General features: G+C 37.3%; 1 protein-coding gene across 2 annotated transcripts in view; it reads right to left on the minus strand.

Moving 5' to 3' along the window:
- Window positions 1-15,675, minus strand: part of ZFP91 (ZFP91 zinc finger protein, atypical E3 ubiquitin ligase) — a 46,295-nt gene extending 30,620 nt beyond the window's left edge. For both annotated transcript variants that reach the window (XM_027045566.2, XM_027045565.2), the window contains exons 1-2: window positions 15,195-15,675; window positions 9,564-9,592 (exon numbers count right to left, since the gene is read on the minus strand). In XM_027045566.2, the coding sequence (XP_026901367.2) occupies window positions 9,564-9,592; window positions 15,195-15,544 (379 nt within the window). In that variant the 5' untranslated portion in view covers window positions 15,545-15,675. The remainder of the gene's footprint in view (window positions 1-9,563; window positions 9,593-15,194) is intronic.
- Between the last annotated feature and the right edge of the window lie 9 nt (window positions 15,676-15,684).

Genomic DNA, 15,684 nt, shown 5'->3' on the forward strand with positions numbered 1-15,684 from the left:
CAGAATTGAGTTGAATCCTTGGAATATCCTGCTGGTATCTGAGAAATGCTTGGTTGCTGTGTGGGAAACCCTCTTCTCCCCACCCCCACTATAGTGCCTAGTTGTTTGGTCAAACAGCCTAAATGTCACTGTGAAGGTCCTTCTGAGATATGATTAACATGTAAATCAGTAGATTCTGAGTAAACTACCCTCCATAATGTGGGTGGGCCTCATCCAATCAGTTGAAGGCCTCAGAGCAAAGACTGATTTCATGGAGTTTGGCTTCAAGATTACAACAGCACCTCTTATTTGAATTTCTAGTCTGCTGGTTTGCCCTGTGGATTTTGAACTTGATAGCCACAATCACTTAAGCTTAAGGAATTTAAGCTAATTCCTTAAAATAAATCTCTCTCTCTCTATATATATATTCTATTGGTTCTGCTTCACTTGAGGAGCCATAATACAGACTCTGGTACGGAAAGGGGTTCTAGAGGAAGAGAATGTTTTTTTAATATAGTGATTCAACAATTCTATACATTATTCAGTGCTCACCACAGTAAGTATACTCTTAATCTTTTCACCTATTTTACTCATCCCTGCACCCACCTCCCCTCTGTTAACCATCAGGTTTTTCTTTCTTATGTATTTTTTAAAGATTCATTTTATTATTTAATTATTTTTTTTATTTTTTTATTTTTGAGAGAGAGATACAGTGTGCAAATGGGGAAGGGGCAGAGAGAAGGAGGGAGGCACAGAATCTGAAGCAGGCTCCAGGATGTCAGCATGGAGCCTGAACTTGAATGCAGGGCTCGAACTCATGAACCAGGAGATCATGACCTGAGCCAAAGCCGGCCACTTAACTGACTGAGCCACCCAGGTGCCCCTAGGGTTTTCTGCACATAGTATTACGTCACTGGCAAACAGTCAAAGTTTCAATTCTTCCTTACCAGTTTAGATGCCTTTTCTTTTCCATGTCTGAGTGCTGTGGCTAGGATTTCCAGGACTATGTTGAATAAAAGTGGTGAGAGTAGGCACCCTTATCTTTTTCCTGATCTTAGGGAGGAAAAGTGCTTGGTTTTTCACAATTGAGTATGATGTTAGCTGTGCGTTTTTCATGTATGGCCTTTATTCTGTTGAAGTGTGTTCCCTCTAAACTTACTTTGTTGAGGGTTTTCCTCATGAATAGATGCTGTACTTAGTCACATGCTTTTCCTGCATCTATTGAAATGATCATATGGTTTTTATCCTTTCTCTTACTGATATGACCTATCATGCTGATTGATTTGTGAATCCTGAACCACCCTTCTGTCCCAGGAAAAAAATTCCACTTGATCACGAACGATTTTTCAAATGTATTGCTGGATTTAGTTTGCTAACATTTTGTTGAGGATTTTTGCATCCATGTTCACCAGATAAACGAGCCTGTAGTTCTTTTTTTGTGATGTCTTTATCTGGTGTTGGTATCAAGGTAATACTGGCTTCACAGAATGAATTTGGAAGCTTTCCCTCCTTTTTTAGTTTTTGGAATAGTTTAAGAATAGGTATTAACTCTTCTTTAAATGTTTGGTAGAATTCACTTGTGAGGCCATTTGGTCCTAGACTTCTGTTTGTTGGGAGTTTTTTGATTACTGATTCAATTTCATTACTCATCATCAGTCCGTAAACATTTTCTATTTCTTCTGATTCAGTTTTAGGAGGTTATATGTTTCTAGGAATTTATCTATTTCTTATAGGTTGTCCAATTTTTTGACATATCCTAATATTTTTTAACTTATCCTAATATTCTCTTATAATCCTTTGTATTTTGTGGTGTTGGTTTTTATTTCTCCTCTTTCATTTCTGATTTTGCTTGAGTTCTCTCTCTTTAATGAGTCTGGCTAAAGGTTTATCAATTTTGTTGATTTCTCAAAGAAATAGCTCCTGGTTTTATTGATCTTTTTTTTTTTTTAAGTTTCTATTTTGCTTATTTCTGCTCTAATCTTTATTATTTCCTTCCTACTACTGGGTTTGGGTTTTGTTTGTTCTTATTTTTCTATCTCCTTTAGGTGTAACGTTAGGTTGTTTGAGATTTTTCTTGCTTCTTGAGGAAGGCCTATATTGCTATAAACTTCCTAGAAGAACAGAATCTTAAGGATGAGCTTTCTGAATTAGTTCTGTGGTTTCTGGAATCGTTTCTTTAATTGATTTAAAGGCCCTAATGACTCTATTTTTGGTAGTAAAGAGAACACTGAAAGTCTATGGCAAAAAATCACCAATGGATACTCCTGATCAAATATTTCTTTAATAACAGACAAAGTTCTGGCCATTATGTAGTCAATACCTTAGAATATTTCAAGTTAAATGAGCAGAAAATTGGCTAGTTGTTTCTAATGACACTAGACGAAGTTGGGAAAGATAGGCATGTGCTTAGGGATTTAAATTCCTAGCTCAAGTACCATATAAATGACCTGAAAGTTTCTATGCCTGCGCTGAAAGAAATCCCGATCTCCTACAGCTACAGAGCTGAGATTGCTGGAAACCAAACCCAGAGTCTCACCAAGGCCAAATGGGTATAGATACTTCTGAGTACCACTGCTAGCAGCAGAGACCAACACTGAGTCCCTGATATGGCACCATTCCCTAGGGTTATCATCCAGCTACTTAATGGCAGGTTCATTATAATGGACCACCCACACCATGGAAGTGGCAATGTTTTGTTCTTTGTGGAATCGACATCTGGTTAAGGATTTGCCTTCCCTGCATATAGTGCTTCTGTGAAAAATACCATTTGTGGACTTACATAATGTCTTATCCCAGTCATGGTTTTCCACACAGCATTTCTTCTGAACAAGGAACTCACTTCTCAGAAAATGAAATGCAGCAATGGACCTATGGCTCATGGAATTCACTGCCCTTACCATGTGCCCCACAATCCTAAAGCAGCTGACTTAACAGAAGAGTGGAATGAAAGTAACAAACACCGGTGAGGTTGTGGAGCAAAAGAAATCCTCATCTATCACTAGAGAACATAAATGTCATAGCCACTATGGAAAACTCTTTGCCAGGCACTTAAACATACATTTATCAGTTACAATGTAAAAATTCTACTCCTAGATATCGACCTAAAATAAAAACATTCATCCATTCAAAAACTTGCCCATCAATATTCAGAGTATCATTACTCATGGTAGCAAAAAAGTGGATCAACTGACAAATGGATAAATCAAATAGAATATTTCCATACAAAGAAGTACTACACAAAGGAATGAAAATATCGATACATGCTATAATATGGATTAACCTCAAAATTATGCAAAGTGAAAGAAACCAAACGCAAAAACACATATTCTATACACAAGTCTGTTTATAAAGTGCCCAGAAAAGGAAAACCTATGTAGACAGAATTATACACTTGAAATAGGTGTATTTTATGATATATAAGTTGTGTCTCAGTAAAATCTTATTAACAATATGCATCACAGCACTAGACATAAAGGCCAATAACTAAAAGCTACCCAAATGCCAATCAACAGTAAAATGAATAAACCATGATACAATCTCACAGGGGAACACTGTATGACAATGAAAATGAACAATCTATATAACACACACAACCTAGAGAAACCTTACATAATGGAAAGCAAAGAAGCCCTACACAAGAGTACATGCTGTATTACTCCACTCATACAGAATCCAAAAAATGGCAAAACAAATTTGCGCTGTTCAAAGTCAGAATGGTGGTTACACTTGGGGGTAGGGATCAGGTTCTATTACTTGACCTGGGTAATGACTACATGACTGGGCTTGCCTTGTGAATATTCACAAAGCCATACATTTATGGTAAGTGAGCTTGTGCATATGTATGGCATATCTTAACCGACTTTCAAAAAGATCACCTGTAATCCTAGGAAAAAAGAACAGAAATATCAAGTGTCCTTCAATCAGGTAAGGGTTAAATAAATTACAGAATATACATGTGTAGTAGCCATGGCTGGATGCCCACCAAGCATCTATTTGCCTCCTCTTTCCTGAAAGACTCGATCCCACTCTTAGACACATGGTGGGATTCCTGATCAGTGTAAGCTAAAGGCTTTCAAAGTATAGTCTGTGAATTCCTAAAGGTTACCAAGACCTTCTCAAGAGGTTTACAAGGTTGAAACTCTCCAAAACAACCTGTATTGGAATTTGGATTACATTTCATTTGTAGATCAGTATGGAGAGAAATGACATCTTAACAATATTGAGCCTTCAAACCCATGAACAAGGTACATCATTCATTCCATTTATTTAAGTCATTAATTTCATTCAAGTGTTTTGCACTTTCCAATGTTTAAGTCTTTCATGTCTTGTAAGATTTATCCCTAACACCTATTTTTTGATGCTCCTGTAAATGGTATAATTTTATAATTTCAACATTTTTGTTACTAACATACAGGAATACAACTGATTTTTGTATGTTGATCTTGTATTATGTGAGGCAGCATCAAGATGCCTTGCAGATTTTGCCTTCAATCTTTTTGCAAACTGCTCTGAGGCCACCATGACCTGAAAATGTCTAGACTGAAAGACCAAAGAGGGAACAGCCCAACTGAGAAACAACAAGTTTCTGTATTTTAAACTATTGAACTTTTGGAAGGTTACATGGCAATAGATAAGTGATACAAGAGTTTAGGGAGAGTCACAGTAAAGAAAATAGGGTTTAGAAATTCTCAAAAGAGGCAAAATTACAAAGAAGCTAGGATACAAGTTGGGAGATTAACTGGGATCAAAACAGCAATGAGGTAGGCAGGCAGAGGACAGAACCACAGTTACCTCTAAGAATTACTTGCATTGAAGCTAAAGGGGCTTTGCCTTGATGTAGTTAGATCAATCTGGCTAGTTTTAATTCAGAGGAGCTTGATCCTTCTTGGACTTAAAAGGTCAGGGGGGATGAAATCATAGCTAACTCCTTTTTGTCAGAGGTTCTTGTCCACTCATGCTTCAGTTTGCTTCCACCAGGGCATTCTGCTGCATCTCTCAAGTGGTTGTGGCAGGAATTGGATCTCAACACAAAATAACTACTCTACGTTACAAAATTAACTTATAAGTGTTGTCAGAGATGGTTTCTATGTAAGTTGAATCATAATGGGCAAACTGTTACAAAGTTATTTCTTTGTATGTAAGGGAAAGACTCGTTTATCTGATAAAACATCCCACAACTGAAATGAGTTGATAAGCCCCTGGGCTTTCTGAGCCCATGTCACAATCCCCACACGAGGTATGTCTGCACTTCTAGAAAACTAGAACAGAGAGCAAGAACCACAGGAGGTCTAGGTATCTGAACAAGAAAAATAGTTTAAAGGATATGGGGCATTCCCAATGAGGAACTGGATGTCTGAGTAGATCATTCTCCTACTGAGAGAAATAATATAGCTCCTGTTACCTTAAGATAAAGAGCCAGGAACAAAATAGGACAGATAAAATGCTATGTATTGTCAGCCATTTGAGACATGAACATTATCGTAACAGTCAGAAACTTGAGTTTCTGAAACCTGATCAGACTACTCTGTATATTTCTATAATTAGCTCTTTGTTTCTCATAAATAATTAGTAAAGTCCATTTTGAAATATTCCAGCGTCAGCAGTATTAAGAGAAATCAAGGAAAGCAAGGCTCTTTTTTAAACTTATATTTAAGCCAACTTTAGAAGAGTATTATTGAATTTGTGAAGAATGCTTCCGTTAAAAGTGATCATATATTTGAGAGTTAAGACTGAAACTAAGTATATGCCCCCCCCCTTTTTTTTTTTTGCCTAGTGATTCTCCTTTCAGAGCTCTTTCCTATTCAAAACCAGTAAGATTTTAACTAGGGACACCAGGTTATCAGCCAGGAGACTCAAAATATTTCAAAGAATTGTGAAGACAATGTCCTAAGTAACTTCTCACATCATCCTTTGTACAAAAACTCAAATGGAAAAATTAAAGTTAGATTTTTCTCAATGGGAGTAGGTAAAACAGGTGGGAAGCCTGTTCTATATAGTTAAGAATAACACAAACATTGTTTAAGGGTACTGGAAATGACAGGATAAGAAATAATCCAAGGTATTCCAACATAGGAAAAATGAAATAGTCTGATGAAATTAAAACTATAAAAATTGCTAAAAATGAATTCCAATTTTTAAAAGAAAGGAATACAGAGCTATAACATATAAATTAGATCAATGAACACAAAAATGGAGGATGTGATCCAGGAAAGAAATAGCAAAACAAGCTAATATTTTAGTAGTAATTCCAGATATTATGTTGATTATAAATTAGATAAGGCAAATAATCAAAGCTCTTAACAATTTAAGTAAATTCCCAGATCTATAATGAACTTATTTGATGACTCTGTCTAGGTAATGTTTTCTAAACGTTACTACCCTGTAACAAGAAGAGTAACTGAAAACAGTAAAAGAATTCTGAATAAAAGGTGAGACCCAGAGTTTAATACAATCAAATTTTTAAGCACTCAGTGCTCCGAAGTGTTTTCCACAAATTCTAATTTTATGAGCTACCCCTTAAAAAAAGCGGAGGGGGGCGGTATTATAGTCAATTAAGTTAGGGAGTTACTGCACATTTTGGTATTTTTATTGCTCACTACTCAGCAAACAAAATCTGAGAGGCCCTGCAATAAAAAAAAAAACTAACACACTGATGACTCAAACACCTAGCACATTTGACTCTGTAAATACTTATTATTCCACGAAACACTTGAAACTCACTTTAGTAAACATTAAGCTATTATAGTCTCCTTTTTTTTATAAGGTTTCATCTTGGGCAGGTTTAGTTGGAGGTTTGAAAGTAAAGAAATTAAAATTAGTGGATAAAGTAACACTGGAATTACTAATAAACTACATTGCATTGCAGCAAACTATCACTATACTTATTACCATAAGAATAACATTAGTTGAAAACAGAGAACAGAATGAAAACAGAGAGCAAAGTTAAAAAGGAACCTGCTAGGCTCCATCCCTCAAAATTTCTGCTAACACTCTTGGAAGCTGGCAATGGTAAACTAACTTTCATGTTTCAAGTTTTTCCCTTTTTGCTTCTTCTGTGTGGAACGCTCTTCAGCTATCTACATGCACACTCAGGTCTCAGTTACAAAGTCACCTCAAAAGGGGTCTTCCCATGACATCGTAACTTCATCAAACTCTGAACCACATTATTTTAATCAAATGTTTCATTGCACTGATTTGATTACCAGCACAACCTAGTACCTAGAATGCTGCTGGACACATAATGCGATGCTCAACAACTACTTGTTCAATGAATTAATAAACACTATCTTTGCAAATCTCCATTTGTTTTTATATATTTTCATTTTCCATTTGTTTTACATATACCTATCTGGGTTAAATAAATACAAGAACAGGAACCAATACAAATATGTCTCTTTACTATTTCAAGTGTAAAACAATCAACATGGCACTTTGCAACTTCATAATTTTAAAACAAGTTGTTTTTTGTGTGTATGCAACATTATTTGTTCAAACACGTCCAAGGTTCTTATCTTTGACTGAAGGAAAGGATATAGTTTCACGCTGTTTGGAGTAAATAAGAGTTAAAAACAATCCTGAAAACATCTTGTCAATATTAAGGAAACAGAATTAGTAGTACCTCTAGAAAATATCAAAAACCTGCTCAAAATTTTGAATAACTTTGGAATGAGTTGAGTTACTTCAGTTAAAATGCAGCCAACTGAACATGAAAACTACTCCAGAGTAACAGAACAACTTTCTGAGAAGTTAAATGACAAGAAAAAGGGTAAGAATCGAGGTGAATTTAAAAGCATAGGGAAAAGTGACCACCATAGCCTCCACTTCTGTATTCCCTGGTCTATTGTTTAAATGTACGTAAGATACAGTTTTCTTATGTTCCTATATACTGTTCAGAGTTGAACAGCCACAATGAAGAGATGAAAATGAGGGCTGGAGAGTATCTATTTCTTCAAAATTTTACAGTTACCTTTTACTGAATGTTCACTGGATTTTCAGGTATTGATATTATTTGCAATAAAAGGCAGAACTTGAATTCAAGTGCTGAGCTCTAACTAGAGATTCGGAGCATTTAACTAATGAATTGAGTGAACTGATGGAGACTGAGCTACCCAGAATGCAGTTTAATCTCTCCACAGCTGCACGGCTATGTAACAAGCCAATTTCTGGTTCAAGACATCTATGCAAAGAGCAATTAATTTATCTCCAACAGAGATTCAAAATTACCACCACATCCTCCAAGTTCTCCTCAAGGCAACCCAAAATAATTTCTTTATACACACTCTTTAGACACATCAAACAACTTTAGCTCTAATAAAGGCAAACTGAGGATTTTGTCTTTTGTTTTAATAAAAACTGCTCTGGTACTTGATTGCCACCTGTCTATGTTTTCTTCACAATATAACATTTCAAAATGATCTCTGAATAAGGAACGTTAGACCTTCCATTCTTGGCAGACTCTATTTTCCAAGTAAGAGCAGCAAACTGGTCATGCAAAGTTTTCTACACAAAAAAATTTGCCTAGAATAAATATTTCTGCCTGATATGAAATACTAGCCTCAAGTTCTAAAATTCAGAGGAAAAAAAAAACCTGGTAACTGGTATCTAATTATTTACAAAGCAGCCACCAATTTAAGTCACTGGTTCCTAATCACACTGTCATTCTTCTACATGGCATTAAAATCCAGGTTTTCAACTTGCCTTATACATGTTACATTTTCTCAAAGCATTCTTTATGAAGAGAAAAATCTTAATACATACGAACATATGTACGTATATAAACACATACATATATAAACACATGTACATACATAATTGGCCAAGCCTCAGTTAGTAGATTTGTCAGACACAATAAATGAAATGCACTTAAAAGTATACTTGTTCCAGTCTTAAAACGGATGCTGCATATTTGATTTAGCATCAAAAAATGCAGGCAATAACTAGAAAAAATATACACATATAATGACTGAGCAACTGGCCCAGCATGTTAGGGGCCATTTTAATAATCCAATCTGCAAAGCCAGAATAAAGTCTTTTAAAAAAAAAGTTGTTTTTTGTTTTTAAAAAGGTGGACATTAGCTTTCTTTCATAATCCAGATAAGCAAAGGCTACATTTAATACCTATATTTGGTTTGGTAAAACTCTTTTAAAGAGAAACAGTCTAATGATCCCATTTAATGATTCATCAGGCTGAATGAAATCTTAGAACACTTTTCTTCTCACATTCTTTAAACTGCATTTATAATTTGAGTCTCTACAGGCACCAAGATTTTGTCTATACTCTGTATATCGTGTATCATTTCTGTTACTTTACTAAAAAACCATATAGCTAAAAACAAATTGCAATAAACTGAAATGAGATAATCTGATTTCACACTGATTAGGTTTCCAAATAATGCCAAAATGTTCCACTTGCCCAAACCTAGTATCTAAATAGGTTCTAATCACACCAATAATTTTTTACTAAATAAAAGTCACTTTTAAATGAGAACAACCTGAATCATTAGGCTGCAGTTTATTCTATTTTCTATCAGATTATAAAACAACCAGTGTAATGTACATGACAGATAAGAATGATCAAGTCTTACCTTTGTCAGTTGTTACTTTGTCCACGCATCTGAAAGAAATGAGAATCAACTATTAAAAGAACAATCTTGCACACTTTCTTAAAACACAGATATTTATCTCTTTCAGGTTCATCTCCAGAGTGATGCAGAAAGCACCTAGAGTAGTGTGGTCAATAGAACTTTCTGCAATGATGAAAATACTATATATCTGCACTTTCCAATATGATAGTCACATGTGGCTACTGAGTGCTTGGAATAGCTTATGTAATTGAGGAAGTGAATTTTTAATTTTGATTAATGTAAATTTAAATAGCTATCATATCTGACAGCACACAGCTACAGTATTCTTCAAGACAGTTTCTAACTATAAAAAGATTAATACAAAGGAAATATTACTGATTTTATTATATTAAGTGGTTATGTAAGAAAATGTCCTTCTTTTACTAAATGCAGTAACTAGGGGTGAAATAAAACGTTTGAGATTTTCTCTAAGGTATGTCTGTCAAAAAAAGCGAGGAGGAGAAGGGAGATAGAGGTAACGAGCAAAATCTTGACAACTATGGAGATTTCACTGTACTGTTTTCTCTATTTTGTGTATACTTGACAATTTCCATAAGAAAAATTTAATGAACCTAACAGAAAACCCCAAATTATTCATTTGTTATGCCCAAGTCAAAATCTATTTCTACAAAGCAAAAGACTGGACCTTAGAAATAAATATAATTTGTACTTTACAAATTAGATAGCAACAGCAAAGAGTTTTATGTGTTATAAATGGATTTTTAAAAATGTTACTGTCTTAAATTTGTTAACATTTCTATCATTCATAACTGTTGAGTGTGGTAAAATGAACCCCTGCCCCTGGAGTCATTACCCAAATTCAAAAGTCCTCAGGTCTTGGATCTGTATTGTAAAGATGTCACACAGTATTTCTGAAGCAGTACAAAGTTGGTTTGGTTTTTATTTTTTGAAAGTAACCCTGATATAAATGAAAATCTTATGTAATAAAAGAATGTCCAAATACAGAAGCCACAGCATAATACAAAATCTGTTCTCCTTAGAAAGAACAGCTATCATTTTCTCATCCCATTTTTTTTTAAAGCTTGGTATTATAACTTTATTTTAAATTATATTATCAACATCCCAGTTAATAATTAACATAAGATAACTGCTAATCATCCTAACTCTAAAGGAGAAGTACAGATTTAATTGCTAAATTTTGAAACTAAGCAATAAACTTTCCCAAAACCGTTTGGAATGCTAACATGTTTCTATTACCATATTGATCACCATAAGAGGAAGGCTCAGAATTTTAAACTTCTACAACTGGAGCTTTCTCCAAAGAGTCTCAAAAGCTGTTTCAATTCAGAATATTACTGCCTTTTCATTCCCATTATCATGACACCTTACAAAAGGAAATAGCAAGAAAGTGTCACCCAAAGGTTTACTACCATTTTACTTTAAGCAAGACAATACACCAAAAATGGAATGCCATGTACCAGAAAATAGAGCAATACTTGTTTCCTTCATTTATAACCTCCCCTGAAACCTGTAGTAGTCCCTCTAAGAATACTCCATTTTAGCCAATAGGGTTACTCAATAGCTATAAGTTTAAAAAAGTATTTATTGAAGTTTTACACGAAGTGCATTGGCTAAACACAGGCCTTATGATCATGGTAGAACAAAAAGAAGCCTTTTTTGCAATCTAACCTACTTTTAGTTTAAGAATTAGTTTCCGTATTAGTAAAAAGCAGATGTTTTAACTTGATGAATTCAGAAAAAAAATGGTAGAAATGTACATATAGTTTTTTTAAAAAATATTTTTGAGAAAGAGAGAGAGAGAGAGAGAGCGAGAGCATGGGAGAGTGGCGGGGAGAGGCAGAGAGAGAAGGGAACAGAGGATCTGAAGTGGGATCTGCACTGACAGCAGTGAGCCCCATGCATGGCTAGAACTCACAAACCATGAGATCATGACCTGAGCAGAAGTCAGACACTTAACCAACTGAACCACCCAGGCGCCCCGAGAAATGTACATATACTTTAAAATGAGACGTGGATTAGGAGTGCCTGGGTGACTCGGTTGATTAAGCGTCCAACTTTGGCTCAGGTCATGATCTCACGGTTTGTGGGTCTGAGCCCCACATCAGGCTCTGTGCTGACAGCTCAGAGTCTGGAGCCTGCTTCAGATTCTGTGTCTCCCTCTCTCTCTCTCTGCCCCATCCCTTGCTCACACTGTGTCTATCTCTCTCAAAAATAAACATTTAAAAAATGTTATTAATAAAATAAAAATTAGACATGTATATAAACATCTGCAATTAAAATATAAGAATCTGAACTCTTAAGCTTATTGGCCAAAATACAGCAAATGATGAACCAAATTTTTCAATAGTACTGATATAAAAACCTTTCTTCATATTTGGTTTATCTTTTCTTATAATTAGCCTTAAAGTTTTATTTTAAAATGTTTCTAGCATTTAACTTTATGCCTTTCTTTTGAGCAAATTCACTGAAAAATCAGTTCCTTCCATAAGGATTTCCTGTTCATTAACTTTTGAATGTTTCAATGTAAACGAAAACATTGTTACAAGCATAAATGTATATTAAAAACTGTAACCTAGTTATCACTTAATTATAAAGCTAACTTCACAAATCATAAATTGTCAGTTATTGATGAAGACACTAATTTAAAGAGCTTAAGTAACTTGCCCAAGGTCACTTAGTGAGTAGTAGAAAGCTGGGAGCAGAAACTATCTAGTCCAATCTTTTTCTACTTCATTACTTTGCCTTCTAACAAAAAAAGAGGTTTCAAACAATCCAAATCCCTGTAGTTATTAACCTTTTAAACTACTGTACACTTTGCTGTCTCTTCAATCAAGAGAAACAAATGTAGGTGAAACAGCTATTACTGAGAATTTATAGGAGGAAATGTTGGAATATGTAAAAGAACCTGAAAAGAACAAGTAATTAAGACAGAGATTAAATCTCTTCCTTCTTTTTAAAAAATTGCCATATGTTGTTAGGAAAATAGAGAAGAAGGTCAGAGAATACTTGACCAGGGTTCAGTAAACTGATACTCAAAACCTCACAAGAGGTGCCTGGGTGGCTCAGTGGGTAATGTGGTTAAGCATCCAACTCTTGATTTAAGCTCAGGTCATGATCCCATGCTTTGCGAGACTGAGCCCCAAGTCAGGCTCTGCACTGACACCATTGAGCCTGCACAAGATTATCTCTCTCCCTCTCTCTCTGTCCCTCCCTCCTGACCCCTCCTCTCTCTCAAAATAAACAAACATGAAAAAAAAAAAAGAAAGAAAAAAACCTTTTGAAATATCTTGAACGGTTAAATAATTTTAACTGATTAGTTTTAAAGTTTACTTTATCACTCTGAAAATCCGTAAACCATGCATACATGTTTCACAAACCTGCACTAATCACTGCATCTTCCCTTCAGACTGCAAAGTCCTTCAAGACCAGGACAATGTCTCATTTACCTTTATAAAGCCTCGCCCAACAGGGTACCGGGCCCAGTTACTGCTCAATCATGGTTTAGTTAACTGAAATGCTTTAGAACTCCTTTGATTTCTAGGGCATGCAGTAAATTATTACTAGGAAAATTTATTTTAACAATCTGATCAAAATTGCGTAACTTTAAATTAAGAGACAGTTCTGAGGCTAAGAGAAGGTAAAAGAACACTACTATCTTTTACAATTCTGGATAAGAGGGAAGGACACTAAGAATTAAGGCTCTATCTTTCTCCCCCCAGGGAATAATATGGAGGAAAAAAACTGAAGGGATTTAATTAAGTCATCTTCATCCAAGTTCAACTGTTTTAAAGTAAAAAGACTCGTAAGTACTTTTATTGCCAAGAGTTAGGGGAAAAAAACCAAAGAAATGGAAAAAAAACTATTGCACTAGGTGTCATCAGGTTGAGACATCATTTCTGTAAGTAAAACTGGTAGGAAAGTGGGAGGGAAATGAGCAAGGAAGCTTAGGTATATTTTACTGAGATGGGTAGGTGAGAATGGAAGGGCATTTAAAAATGTATTATGAGGTTATTAACTTTCCCAGGTGTGGCAAAAGAAGGAAACGGAAAAAAAAATCCCAACTTTGCAGAGCTCACATAAAACCACCACGCACCGCTTACGTCTCTGGTATGCTACCACCACTCAAAACTAACTTTTAGCAAAGACTGCATGTAGTACGTACTAGGCTTTGTGTTAAGTGCTTCACGTGCTGTACTTAATTCTAATTCATCTCATAAGGATTAACATTAGCTCCTATAAACAATGAAACTAAAGCACACACAGTTGAAGAAATTTGTCCAAGGAACTTAATCCAAGTAAGGGTAATGATAGCTCTTTTCAAACTGGTGAGATTAAATACACAATCTTAAAAGTTTTTGTGACTGGAATTAATCTACAGGAATTAGAATCCCAATCGCAGCCAAATGATTTGTATGTACAGATCTTTGTTCACAGAATTGCAGTTTACACAGTAAATTCTCTGGATTATGTTAACTTAAATAACATTCAAAAATTTGAAGTACATCTAACACCTCTGAATTTTATCTCTTTCTGAGGGGCTTCTAAGACAAGCATGCAGGTCACAGACTTAAGTCTTAATTTTGGAAGAGGTGTTTTCAAGTTTTAAATTTGGGATAAGCCAAATCTTGCCACACTATCTTTGGGAGGGGGCACTTAAAACTGTAATTCCCCCACTCCAATTTTCCCTTTTACCCATTTTTTTCACTTGAAAGTCGGAAGATAAAAATGTTTTCAGCGACGAATTCAATGGCTAATATGATTAATTTCTACAATTTACAAACACACGTACTCAGTATTTCCGACACAGAAACATCTTTAAATATTTATGTTCCTGGTCCCATTATCCCTAGGTGATAACAGAATTCCTTGAAGAATGGTCTTTTAAGGATGAAGTTCCTACGTTGGAGCATAAGCACAGGCAGAGAAGCGAAAACTAAAAATAAATAAATAAAATAAAATAAAATAAAATAAAATAAAATAAAAGGAAAACCACTAAAAGATACCCATCTGATTCTGCTGTGTGAAAGACTACACTTAAAATTGGCAGAGCCACGTTTCACCCTCCTAAGCACCAGATTCCTCAAACAAGTGAAACGTGATGTGAAAATTCAGCAGAGTGGAACAAACTACATAAAGCTGCTCATACAACTGGCTCTCGAGCTAATTAATGGGAAAGGGGGGTGGGGTGGGGGCCACACACTTTAGAAGCCAAGACCGTGCTGTTGATTTCCTAATGGGGATGTGATGTAATACTGGAGGGCCGCCTTACGAGGGGAAGGGACAGGCTGACAAAGGGAGTGCAGATGCCAGAGTGCGGGCGAAGCCTGCGGCGGCGGGGAAGAGGAGGGCCGCTAAAGGCGCAGGAAAGGTGTATCCCACAAAGGACTACCTCGGGGAGAGGGGAAGTGGCCCCGCGGACGGAGGGCACGGGGGAGGGCCAGAGAGGAGCGACGGGACAGCTAGCAGGGAGGCGGCGTGACATCTGGCGCGCGAGCCGGCAGGGGGCAGAGCAGGCAGGATGTCACGTGGAGTGGGCGCTACGGGAGCCGAGAAGGTTGCGTGCGGACAGAGGGGGGTCTTTCCCACCGCCTGAAAGACTGCGTTACTCACAGGAGTCGCGGACTCTTCTTGCCCTGAGCTGGAGACGGGGGCTTCGCGGCCTGGGACTGCTGCCCTGGGGCGTCGGGAGGCCTGGCGCTGGGGCTGCTCCTCCGCCGGCGGGGATACTCGGCCTTCCTCCGGCGAGACACAGCGGCGGCGGCGGCGGCCGCAGCGGCCCGGCCCCGGTCCCGACCTCCCCTCAGCACGCGGCTGCTAGTGGTCCCTGCAGGCGCCGCCGCCGCCGCCGCCTCAGGGGGCTGTTGTTGGGGCTCCTCCGGAGCCGGCTTGGCCGCCGCCGCCTCTCCCCCTTCCTGGTCCTGCTGCTCCGGGGGTCTCGGCTCTTCCGTCTCCCCCGGCATCGGGGCTCGTCCGTCCCCCACCCCCTCGTCCCAGGCGGCGGAGGCGGAGGCGGCGGCGGCCGCGGCGCTGCTCCCCCCGCCCCCTTCGCCTCCCGGAGCGTCCGGCTCAATCTCACTCAGCGCTCCTCTTTCCCCCCTCC

The sequence above is a fragment of the Acinonyx jubatus genome, chromosome D1 (genome assembly GCF_027475565.1).
Source record: "Acinonyx jubatus isolate Ajub_Pintada_27869175 chromosome D1, VMU_Ajub_asm_v1.0, whole genome shotgun sequence".
Classification (NCBI taxonomy): domain Eukaryota; kingdom Metazoa; phylum Chordata; class Mammalia; order Carnivora; family Felidae; genus Acinonyx; species Acinonyx jubatus.